This window comes from Tachysurus fulvidraco, chromosome 21 (genome assembly GCF_022655615.1).
Source record: "Tachysurus fulvidraco isolate hzauxx_2018 chromosome 21, HZAU_PFXX_2.0, whole genome shotgun sequence".
NCBI classification, from domain to species: Eukaryota; Metazoa; Chordata; class Actinopteri; order Siluriformes; family Bagridae; genus Tachysurus; species Tachysurus fulvidraco.
Genome location: NC_062538.1, coordinates 20,971,258 through 20,983,874, shown reverse-complemented (window position 1 = coordinate 20,983,874; position 12,617 = coordinate 20,971,258). Strand labels below are relative to the sequence as shown.

Genomic DNA, 12,617 nt, shown 5'->3' with positions numbered 1-12,617 from the left:
ACACCAGAGGTAAAATAACTACAACTTTTTTTGTGTGCACTTCTTCCTTTCTTCTTCCTTTTGTCAGACGTTCAGAGTTTGTTTTTGTTTTTTCTGAAGGATGTCCTGTTTTTTCCCCCCGGTTAGATAAAGAGACTCAGCAGCAGGCTGCGTCGTGTCCTTCAGCTCAGAGACATCCAGCAGAAGAAGAGTCCGAGGAAAGAGAAGCACCTTTCCCTAAAACTTCACTCCATCCTCGTCCTGTGAGCGAGTGCCTGAGCATCCTCAGAGACCCGCAGGTACAAATCAAACACTTACAAACACTTTAATTAAAAACACCACTGAATCTAAAATAATAATATATTGGTGATATAAACGTGTGTGTGTGTAGCAAGGATCACGTTGTCTGAGTGACGCTGAAGTAATCGCGCTGGTGGAGAACAAGAGCATTCTGGGATACCGCCTGGAGGCAGAGCTGGAGACTCCAGAAAGGGGCGTGGCTATACGGCGGACGATGCTAGTGCCTAAGTTGCCCCGCCCCTCAGCCCTGGAGAACCTCCCTTACACAGGCTATGACTACTCCAAGGTACAAATTCAGCTGCTCTTATAATTTTTCAAACCAGCCTGTTTACTTGTTTGTTTGTTTGTATTTGTAGAGTTTATTATTCTAATTGTTAAAGCTAATGCAGGAAAATCTCTCTCTCATTATCAGGTGATGGGCACAAACTGTGAGAACGTGATTGGCTATGTGCCAGTACCAGTGGGTGTGGCCGGACCTCTGCTATTGGACGGGAAGGAATTCTACGTTCCCATGGCGACGACAGAGGGCTGTTTGGTAGCCAGCACCAATCGAGGTTGCAGGGCCATCACTGTGAGTCTGTCGTTTACTTTTCCTTCCTTTTTATTCCCATAGTTTATTATTATTATTATTATTATTATTATTATTATTATTAACTATTTTCTTTTTTCTCACCATTTTTTCCATCCATCCAGTCTGCCTTGCCTTGTATTTCTTAGTTCTTTTTTTTTTATCACACTCTTCATTACAGTCTTTAAATTTCTCTTTACTTATATAATATATAGTCTTATATAATCTTTCTCTCTTTCTGTCTCTCTGTCTCTCTCTATCTGTCTCTCTCTCTCTCTGTCTCTCTCTCTCTCTCCCCCTCCCTCCCTCCCTCTCTGTAGCTCTCAGGTGGAGCGAGTGCCCGTATCCTGGCTGACGGTATGACTCGTGGACCAGTTGTACAGTTGCCGTCAGCGTGTAAAGCTGCAGAGGTGAAATCGTGGTTGGAGAGTTCTGATGGCTTCAATGCGATTAAACATACATTCGACAGAACCAGCAGGTCAGAGAACAACGAGCTCAGGATACAGTGTCCCCTCTAGTATCTCCTCCCATACTGATACTGTGTCAGTATCTCCTCCCATACTGATACAGTATCTCCTCCAGTATCTCCTCCCATACTGATACAGTATCTCCTCCAGTATCTCCTCCCATACTGATACAGTATCTCCTCCAGTATCTCCTCCCATACTGATACTGTGTCTCCTCCAGTATCTCCTCCCATACTGATACTGTGTCTCCTCCAGTATCTCCTCCCATACTGATACTGTGTCTCCTCCAGTATCTCCTCCCATACTGATACTGTGTCTCCTCCAGTATCTCCTCCCATACTGATACAGTGTGTCCTCCAGTATCTCCTCCCATACTGATACTGTGTCTCCTCTAGTATCTCCTCCCATACTGATACAGTGTCTCCTCCAGTATCTCCTCCCATACTGATACAGTGTCTCCTCCAGTATCTCCTCCCATACTGATACAGTGTCTCCTCCAGTATCTCCTCCCATACTGATACTGTGTCTCCTCCAGTATCTCCTCCCATACTGATACTGTGTCTCCTCCAGTATCTCCTCCCATACTGATACTGTGTCTCCTCCAGTATCTCCTCCCATACTGATACTGTGTCTCCTCCAGTATCTCCTCCCATACTGATACTGTGTCTCCTCCAGTATCTCCTCCCATACTGATACTGTGTCTCCTCTAGTATCTCCTCCCATACTGATACTGTGTCTCCTCCAGTATCTCCTCCCATACTGATACTGTGTCTCCTCTAGTATCTTCTCCCATACTGATACAGTATTTCCTCCAGTATCTCCTCCCATGACGATACCTTTGCTGTGTCTCTACTATTAACTAACCCTATTTTATTGCATTTTATCTTAGCGATGTGCACTTTGTGAGACCAACGTAGCTCGTTTGTGTACTTTAATTATTATTATTTTTACTCTTAATTTAATTTGGAGTTTACAGAATTTTCTACAAGTTGGATGTTTTAACTCAGTATCTGTTGTAGTGAATTGTCTCTGAACTGTGTGTGTGTGTGTGTGTGTGTGTGTGTGTGTGTATGGTAGGTTCGCTCGGCTCGACAAGCTGCAGGTGTGTCTGGCTGGCAGGAGCCTCTACATCCGCTTCCAGTCTGAGACCGGTGACGCCATGGGCATGAACATGCTGTCTAAAGTGCGTGTCTTTCCTCCTGTCTGTGTAGTAACTCCTGTAATAACACAGTAATAATCCTTGTGTGTGTGTGTGTGTGTAGGGTACAGAAGAGGCATTGCACAGACTGCAGGAACAGTTTCCCGACCTCCGTGTGCTAGCGGTCAGCGGAAACTACTGCACCGACAAAAAAGCTGCAGCCATCAACTGGATCCACGGCCGAGGGAAGTCCACCGTGTGCGAGGCCACAATTCCAGCTAAAGTGGTGCAAGAGGTAAGCACACGGAGACGAACGCGGCTAGTTACGATACATCAGTGTTTGATTTCTCGAGTCTGAACCCGGCTCTATGGCTCCCTCTAGGTGCTGAAGACGAGCACTGCAGCTCTGGTGGAGCTGAACATCAGTAAGAACCTGGTGGGTTCTGCGATGGCCGGCAGTATAGGAGGCTTTAACGCACAGGCCGCTAACATCGTAGCAGCGATGTACATTGCGTGTGGACAGGTGAGATCTGGGAGTCTGGTGGAATTATATATATGTTTGGTTTCTCTGTTATGGACTTGTGTCAGAGTGTGTGTGTGTGCGTAGGACCCAGGACAGACAGTAGGCAGCAGTAACTGTATCACTCTAATGGAGGCTGTCGGGCCGGACGGAGAGGATCTGTGTATTTCCTGTACGATGCCGTCTATAGAGCTGGGTACCGTTGGCGGAGGCACAAACTTACCACCACAACAAGCTTGTTTGCAGGTTCAGTCGCTATTTTGTTGTTTTGCGTTTCAACTTTGCCTTTTATGTCGTTTTGTGGGTGTAGCTACAGTACATGACCTACACCAACAATTACAAAGCACCTTACTAAAAGGTTCATGTTAAAATGTTACAGCAAAGATAACGATACCAAGCAAATCTTAATTAGGGGGGTGTGTGTGTGTGTGTGTGTGTAGATGCTGGGAGTACAGGGTGCGAGTACAGACCATCCCGGGGAAAACTCGCGCACTTTGGCGCAGGTGGTGTGTGCGGCGGTGATGGCAGGAGAACTCTCGCTCATGGCTGCTCTTGCTGCTGGACACCTCGTCAAGAGTCACATGACCCTGAACAGGTAAACACACACACACAGCTTTCTGTTGTTCTAACACAACACACTGCTGTGTCTCTCTAATCAGTTGTTGTTTTTTTGTCTTCTACCAGATCAAAAGTCAACCTTTCAGAAATGTCCGGATCGACGAGGAAGAATCCGTCCTGATGTTGTGTTTCCTGCGAGACAGGAATCTTTGCTAACTACAACACGACTCTCACGAAGGCAAAAGTGACTCAGAACAAAAGACAAACTCTGCCTTTTTTTTTTTTTTTTTAAAAAAGCCAGCAGAAAGCATGCGGACACCAACGCAGAGAGAGAGAGACGGAGAAATGAATCCTTCTGAAATCCATGTCTGTGCTTCAGCAGCAGCTTTGCACTAGTGTTTGGACAGCGACGAATGTCTGTACGCCGTAACGGCGAAGTATTGTGACGGTATCAAACCAGTCGGAGACGGCGAGCGAGAAGGCGCCGGTTTCCTTTAATCAGGAGAATACTGAACGCTGCAGTGACATAGCAACATCACTACTACAAGCTAATTCTGTAGTACGCTAACTTCTGAATCCGTTAAAAGATGGCTGCTTTGTGTGTGTGTGTGAATGTGCTAAAGGTCAGCATGTGAAATTAAAGTGTTTAATTCACTGGATCAGAAACAAAATGGAATCTTGGGTGAACACACACACGAAGTGAACATGCTATTGTAGTCTGATTAAATAAGTCACCACCATTAAAGGCGGCGACTGTTTGTTTTATCCGTTTACGGTTACGTTTGTCGTCGTGAAGCGAAACCGATAGCAGGTATAACAGTCACACACACACGACTATTCTGAGAAGATCCTGCAAAATAAAATACCAGTAAATCCAAATTACTGGTCTGCTTCATAAAGATCATTGGACTGTTGTTTTTTTTTGCCAAATAAAAAAAACTAACCACTGTTCTTCAGATCTGTTGCTAAGTGATTTGTCATTTAATACCTTTTTATTTTGATGTTTTTATGTGTAAAAAAAAAAAAAATCACAACCAACGATATCTTGTTTTTTTTGGATGCAGGATGTGGATTTTCTTTGTTTAAACCACACAGAACCAGGACACAGTTAAAGAGTTGAGAATTATATAGTGGGGTTACAAAGAAAAGAACACTTATTAAAAAATATATATATTTTGTGGGGTGCCAATAATTTTGAGATTATAAATTGAAGAAAATTAACATGCTAGTAAATATCAGCCAATCAGAATCCAATATGCCAACGAAGGGCACATGATAGACTTTCCCCATCAGTTGAAAACCTACAGGATTCTTTTCTCTCTCTCCCTCTGAGTCTGTCTCCCTATCTCTGCCTCCCTCTCTGTTTCTCTCTATGCTTTAAGCATCATTTATGCAGTTTATAATAATAATAATAATCAGACCACACGACAGAGTAAGACGTCTTTCTCTTTATTTCTGTTTAAACGCTCGACAGAAGTGCTGCATTTTCACTCTTTTTTCTGCGTTCGTTCCGTCCAGACGCTGTTAGTGTAACTATTGTATTTACAGAAACTGTTTTTTATTCCAACTACATTACATTCAGTGCAAATGCAACAAATAACAAACTGTACTGGGATTAGAAGGACATTCGATTCTTCAGCACACACACACACACACACACACACACACACACACACACTTTACTGGGGTGCTAAACTCCACTCCTGATTGGCTGTTTCCTGTCACGGCATCACAGCCGTTGATTTAATGCAGATAAAATCGTTTACTGATTGGAAACGACGTCGATATCGATTTTAATGACTTTTTTTTTTTAAAGAAACAGATGAAGGGAATGGAGTCGAGCAGCCGTGTGTTGAGTCGAGCTACTGAAGATGGCCAATGTTTGGGGAAAAAATAAAAAATAAAAAGCTTTGTTTATCGCGCTGTATCTGATGGAATCGATCAGTAAAATCTGTTAGCAGCAGCATTTACACAGGAAAAACGTTGAACTTCCACGTTTATGTAAAAAAATCATGCAAGGCGACTCGCTGTAATACGGAACGATCGAACGCTTTCGAGTCGTATAAATTGCTGTGACGTGCAAGAAGAGGAGCAAAAGTAATGGCACCCTGTACGAATCTGATTCGTCTTCTCTCGCCGCTCTCTCACGTTCGTTGTAGGAAATTTTTAGCTTTGTTTCGACTACGAAAAACTCGACTTGACTATAAAAAAAAAAAAGGTGATGAATGAGATCCGGTGTTTTGATCGATAGCCAATCAGAAATGAAAAAAAGGATGAAAAAAACTCAAATAACGGTTATGACGTAATCGCTAAAAGACGCTTGACTTTTTTTTAAACTCCCCTCTTTAGGGCTTTTAGAGAAGGAGGAACCTCGCATCAGCATCACTCAGGTCATGTGATTAGACTGAGGCACTTCACTAATGATTTATACGCTCGTCCGACGCCTCGGATCATCCCACACACACACACACACACACACACACACACACACACACACACACACACACACAGACACACAGACACACAGACACACAGACACACACAGACACACACAGACACACACAGACACACACAGACACACACTCTAAGGCATGTGGAGTTGGATGAATCACATAAAACGCATTGGCTGACAGCAATCCCACACACTTGAAGCTATAATTAGGAATTATATACAAGTAAATCGAGATGTAAAGCGTTTCGTTTTTTTTCTGTATTAAAAAGATCCCGCTGTCGTCGATCACTACGGATGCTTAATTGTGCTACAGTACGCCAGCGCGTCTGACATACACAAGTACAACTAACAAACAGACCTCGGGTTTCCAGAGACGAAAATTAAACGACAAAACATCAGGAAGGAAAAAAAGAATCTCCTCTTCAGCACCAGCATCCGGGGCTTCATCAAAGAGATGGGGAGAAAAGAAAAAAGAAAAAAAAAAGGCAAAAGTCGGGTCATGTTGTAGGTCATAGGTCAATGACAGCCCTCTCTGTGTTCGGTTACAAACCTTCAGGATAGTTTTAATGTCTGACCCGAGCAATTTTTTTTTTTTTTTACCTTCTTAGTTTAAATTAGCAGCATGGAAAGCGGGGAGCTTTGAATTCTGGGATCAGTCAATGAAGTGCAGTCCAAAAAGAAAGAAAAAAAAAAAGAAAAGAAAGAAAACTAAAAGCGAGCTGTCCTTCTGTGTTTTGGCTCATTAAATAAACCTGTCCTGTAAATCTCACATACTTCAGTAGATACATGTATCTCAATATTAATATAGATCTCTGCTGAAAATACAGAACCGACGCTGAGATTTGGCAACTGTTTCCTCTCAGAGCTGCTGGGGGTGGGGGGTGTCGGGGGGTGTTAAAGCCTCGGGACCGCATAAAGCTGACGCGTGTCTACACTGAGGGCCACTGCAGGGGATCCTGGGTAATTTGGGTTGATTTATCTGGGGGCAGCCGAGGGCCTGAAACATTCAGGAAGAGGAGGATGAGGAGCAGGAAGAGGAAGACAGCCTGCAGTGAGAGGAAGCTCCTCAGGGCCGCTGTAGCTGGGAGTGTAGAGAGGGGGCGCTGTACACTGAGGATCTGCACACAACAAGAGACACGATTACACACTCCATACGGAATAAAGACTCCATCCATCCATTTATATAACTATCCATCTACCTATAGTCTACTCATTCATCCATCCAATTTATCCATCATTCCATCCATCTAACTTCCAAACAGCTAACTCAATTATCTATCCATCCATCAAGCTAACCACTCATCCATCCATCCATTCAACCAATCATCCCGTCCATCCATCCATCCATCCACTCAGCCACACATCTGTCCCATCTACCTAGCTTTCATCCCTCCCTCCCTCAGTCACCAGCACACCAGTACAGCACTACACTACACCACACCACACCAGCACTACACTACACCACACCAGTACAGCACTACACTACACTACACACCACACCAGTACAGCACTACACTACACTACACACCACACCAGTACAGCACTACACTACACCACACCACACCAGTACAGCACTACACTACACTACACACCACACCAGTACAGCACTACACTACACTACACACCACACCAGTACAGCACTACACTACACCACACACCACACCAGTACAGCACTACACTACACTACACACCACACCAGTACAGCACTACACTACACTACACACCACACCAGTACAGCACTACACTACACCACACACCACACCAGTACAGCACTACACTACACTACACCACACCAGTACAGCACTACACTACACTACACACCACACCAGTACAGCACTACACTACACTACACCACACCACACCAGCACTACACTACACCACACCAGTACAGCACTACACTACACTACACACCACACCAGTACAGCACTACACTACACCACACCAGTACAGCACTACACTACACTGCACACCACACCAGCACTACACTACACCACACCACACCAGCACTACACTACACTACACTACACACCACACCAGCACTACACTACACCACACCACACCAGCACTACACTACACTACACTACACCACACCACACCAGCACTACACTACACCACACCACACCAGTACAGCACTACACTACACTACACACCACACCAGCACTACACTACACCACACCACACCAGCACTACACTACACCACACCACACCAGCACTACACTACACTACACCACACCACACCAGCACTACACTACACCACACCACACCAGTACAGCACTACACTACACTACACACCACACCAGCACTACACTACACTACACCACACCAGTACAGCACTACACTACACTACACACCACACCAGCACTACACTACACTACACCACACCAGTACAGCACTACACTACACCACACCACACCACACCAGTACAGCACTACACTACACTACACACCACACCAGCACTACACTACACTACACCAGTACAGCACTACACTACACTACACACCACACCAGTACAGCACTACACTACACTACACACCACACCAGCACTACACTACACTACACCAGTACAGCACTACACTACACTACACCAGTACAGCACTACACTACACTACACACCACACCAGCACTACACTACACCACACCAGTACAGCACTACACTACACACCACACCACACCAGTACAGCACTACACTACACACCACACCAGTACAGCACTACACTACACCACACCAGTACAGCACTACACTACACGCCACACCAGCACTACACTACTCTACACCACACCACACCAGTACAGCACTACACCACACCACACCAGTACAGCACTACACTACACCACACCACACCAGTACAGCACTACACTACACCACACCACACCAGTACAGCACTACACTACACCACACCACACCAGTACAGCACTACACTACACCACACCACACCAGTACAGCACTACACTACACCACACCAGTACAGCACTACACTACACCACACCAGTACAGCACTACACTACACCACACCAGTACAGCACTACACTACACCACACCAGTACAGCACTACACTACACCACACCAGTACAGCACTACACTACACCACACCAGTACAGCACTACACTACACCAGCACAGCACCACACCAGTACAGCACTACACTACACCAGTACAGCACTACACTACACCACACCAGTACAGCACTACACCACACCAGTACAGCACTACACTACACCACACCAGTACAGCACTACACTACACCACAGCAGTACAGCACTACACTACACCACACCAGTACAGCACTACACCACACCAGTAAAGCACTACACTACACCAGCACAGCACCACACCAGTACAGCACTACACTACACCACACCAGTACAGCACTACACTACACGACACCAGTACAGCACTACACTACACCAGCACAGCACCACACCAGCACAGCACTACACTACACCACACCAGTACAGCACTACACTACACCAGCACAGCACCACACCAGTACAGCACTACACCATACCAGTACAGCACTACACTACACCACACCACACCAGTACAGCACTACACCACACCACACCACACCACACCAGTACAGCACTACACCACACCACACCACACCAGTACAGCACTACACTACACCACACCACACCAGTACAGCACTAAACTACACCACACCAGTACAGCACTAAACTACACCACACCAGTACAGCACTAAACTACACCACACCAGCACAGCACTACACTACACCACACCACACCAGCACAGCACTACACTACACCACACCACACCACACCAGCACAGCACTACACTACACCACACCAGCACAGCACTACACTACACCACACCACACCACACCAGCACAGCACCACGCTACACCAGCACTACACCACACCACACCAGCACAGCACTACACCACACCACACCAGCACAGCACTACACCACACCACACCAGCACAGCACTACACCACACCACACCAGCACAGCACTACACTACACCACACCACACCAGCACAGCACCACGCTACACCAGCACTACACCACACCACACCAGCACAGCACCACGCTACACCAGCACAGCACCACGCTACACCAGCACAGCACTACGCTACACCAGCACAGCACCACGCTACACCAGCACAGCACCACGCTACACCAGCACAGCACCACGCTACACCAGCACAGCACTACGCTACACCAGCACAGCACTACGCTACACCAGCACAGCACTATGCTACACCAGCACTACGGTCCTGTTTAAGCATAAAGTTAGTAGTTCATTTAGTTTAAAAACAACAGAAGTGCCTTTATTGCTATGTTCACCTGAGCTCTCAGAAGAGGATAGGCTTGCCGGCAGTTTTCTCCTGAACGTAGGAGGTAAAACGCTTCAGGAATTTGGGGTATTCCCGCTTGGCTACAGCTCTCAGGACAGACGCAGGAGCCCAGCCTCCAGGGTTTACTGCACCGAAGGACAACAGAACAACATTCATTCACAGCACAGCAAAGGAGAAAGCACAACATTATGCTTATTATGACTATTAATAATAACTCTGTGTGTGTAAATAAGCTGAAGGAACTGACCGTTGGCCACATATGTGATTTTACACAGAATGTTGTCTCTGCTGATCTCTTTGTTGCCCTCTGGTGGACTCACCAGAGTCTGACAGATCATGGCGATGTTAATTCTGGCACGAACACAACGGCTGCTCGGCTGGAAGGAAGGAAAGAGGGATTATTACAAGTTAGAAGTTATTTAACAGATCCGGAGTCCTTCTTGGATAAAATGAGTTCTTAGAAAGAAAAAAATAAAAAGAAAGAAAGGAAGGAAGAATTGAGAAGAAACAAAAGGAAAGAAAAAAGAAAAAAATTGAGAAGAAAAGAAACAAAAAAGAAAGAAGGAAAGAAAGAATTGAGAAGAAACTATAAGAAAGAAAGAAAGAAAGAAAGAAAGAAAGAAAGAATTGAGAAAAAACTAAAAGAAACAAAAAAGAAAAAAGAATTGAGAAGAAACCAAAAGAAAAAGAAACTAAAAGAAGGAAAGAAAAAAAGACAAAGAAAGAATTGAGAAGAAACAAAAAAGAAAAAAGAATTGAGAAGAAACTAAAAGAAAGAATGAATTGAGAAGAAACTAAAAGAAGGAAAGAAAAAAAAGAGAAAGAATTGAGAAGAAACTAAAAGAAGGAACGAAAAAAGAAAGAATTGAGAAGAAAGAAAGAAAGAAAGAAAGAAAAAGAAAGAATCGAGAAGAAACTAAAAGAAAGAAAGAAAGAAAGAACGAAAGAAAGACTTGAGAAGAAACTAAAAGAAAGAAAGAAAGACTTGAGAAGAAACTAAAAGAAAGAAAGCAAGCCGTGTACAGAGAACAGCTATGGTGTGGTGTACATGTGGTGGTGTCATTACACACACTTTATTTTTGTTACCTGGGCGTTTTCGTGGTCCACTGAGAAGTTACACACGATCCAGGTGTCCGGGTCGTTCTCGTTACTGGCCATGATTTTGCGGATGGCTGATAAATACAGCACGTCTCTCTGTGACGCAGGCCACACCCTCTGCAGGAGAGAAACCAATCAGCAGGTCAGAAACCACCTCAGTTTATTAACACGGTGTCGAGCTGATGGACCGCCGCTCACCTTGTGGGTCTGGTAGATGATTATGGCGTTATCAGACAACGACTCCACGATGTTGAAGTTTTCAACAGTAGCTGAGAAGAAGAAGAAGAAGGTTTCCTTTTATGATTAAGATAAAAATGACATTCATATTATATAAAATAAACAAGCTATAATTAAAAAAGGGAATTACATTAAATGGTTTTAAAGTAAGGAGTAAAACACTTCGACACGTGTGTGCACGCGCGCGTGTGTGGGTGCGTGTGGGAGCACGCGTGTGTGTGGGAGCATGTGTGCGTGTGTGTGTGTGTGTGTGTTCTGCTGAATCTCATTCGACTCGTCCTGTCTATATTCTGGAACACACTATAACTAGCTGCCCACATTAGGTCCCGCCGGCTTCGTGCACGTGACTGCAGCAAATAAACTTTAACTAAGACGACTGAACGTTAAACAAAGTTATAAATCAAACAAAAAGTGCATCAGAGGGACATAAAATAAAGGTTATAAATCAATAACATAACGAGCTGAAATCTGAGATCGGAGTTTTATTATCCATGATGAGAGAGAGAGACACAGTGTGTGTGTGTGTGTGTGTGTGTGTGTGTGTGTGTGTGTGTGTGTGTGTGTGTGTGGAGACTCACTTTCCCAGTCATTGCGGACCTCCGTGTCCCAGAAGTAATGGCACACCTCGTGACCTGTAACACCTTTCACCGCATGTGTGGCTTTCAGGGGGTCTAACACGATGCCGTTCTCTTCAACCTCTCTCCTGTACACCTACACACACACACACACACACACACACACACACACACACACACACACACACACACGAGCAAGTCTTTATTGAGTTCTGACAAAATCCCGTCTCAGTAAATTTATTATTAAAGCTACCGTGACCTTCTGTTCCCTTTAAGCTGCACATGCTCTGATGCTCCCATGCAGAAAAAAAATTTAATCTTCACACAATGCGGTCATAAAAATGTGTATTCGACGAAATCGTGTATCAAATTTAATCCCTCGTCCTCGTGGGGACCGGCCATAAGGTC

At 44.9% G+C, this 12,617-nt stretch overlaps 2 protein-coding genes across 6 annotated transcripts in view; one reads left to right on the top strand and one right to left on the bottom strand.

Annotated features, from left to right (window-relative positions):
• The window catches only part of hmgcrb (3-hydroxy-3-methylglutaryl-CoA reductase b), a 7,423-nt gene extending 2,937 nt beyond the window's left edge, over window positions 1–4,486 (top strand). The window contains exons 9-19 of one of the 2 annotated variants that reach the window (XM_027152716.2): window positions 1–9; window positions 127–278; window positions 371–565; window positions 692–850; window positions 1,168–1,325; window positions 2,392–2,497; window positions 2,577–2,747; window positions 2,835–2,975; window positions 3,060–3,218; window positions 3,413–3,567; window positions 3,657–4,486. The exon at window positions 1–9 is cut by the window's left edge and continues 227 nt beyond it. In XM_027152716.2, the coding sequence (XP_027008517.1) occupies window positions 1–9; window positions 127–278; window positions 371–565; window positions 692–850; window positions 1,168–1,325; window positions 2,392–2,497; window positions 2,577–2,747; window positions 2,835–2,975; window positions 3,060–3,218; window positions 3,413–3,567; window positions 3,657–3,711 (1,460 nt within the window). In that variant the 3' untranslated portion in view covers window positions 3,712–4,486. Of the gene's footprint in view, window positions 10–99; window positions 279–370; window positions 566–691; window positions 851–1,167; window positions 1,326–2,391; window positions 2,498–2,576; window positions 2,748–2,834; window positions 2,976–3,059; window positions 3,219–3,412; window positions 3,568–3,656 lie in introns of both variants that reach the window. The other variant, XM_047805974.1, reaches the window with a different exon arrangement.
• A 1,754-nt stretch (window positions 4,487–6,240) lies between these two features.
• cert1b (ceramide transporter 1b) overlaps window positions 6,241–12,617 on the bottom strand; it is a 37,847-nt gene continuing 31,470 nt past the window's right edge. For 3 of the 4 annotated variants that reach the window (XM_027152717.2, XM_027152720.2, XM_027152719.2), the window contains 6 exons: window positions 12,213–12,345; window positions 11,596–11,666; window positions 11,386–11,514; window positions 10,547–10,676; window positions 10,289–10,424; window positions 6,241–7,100 (listed from right to left, as the gene is read on the bottom strand). In XM_027152717.2, the coding sequence (XP_027008518.1) occupies window positions 10,297–10,424; window positions 10,547–10,676; window positions 11,386–11,514; window positions 11,596–11,666; window positions 12,213–12,345 (591 nt within the window). In that variant the 3' untranslated portion in view covers window positions 6,241–7,100; window positions 10,289–10,296. Of the gene's footprint in view, window positions 7,101–10,270; window positions 10,425–10,546; window positions 10,677–11,385; window positions 11,515–11,595; window positions 11,667–12,212; window positions 12,346–12,617 lie in introns of all 4 variants that reach the window. The other variant, XM_027152718.2, reaches the window with a different exon arrangement.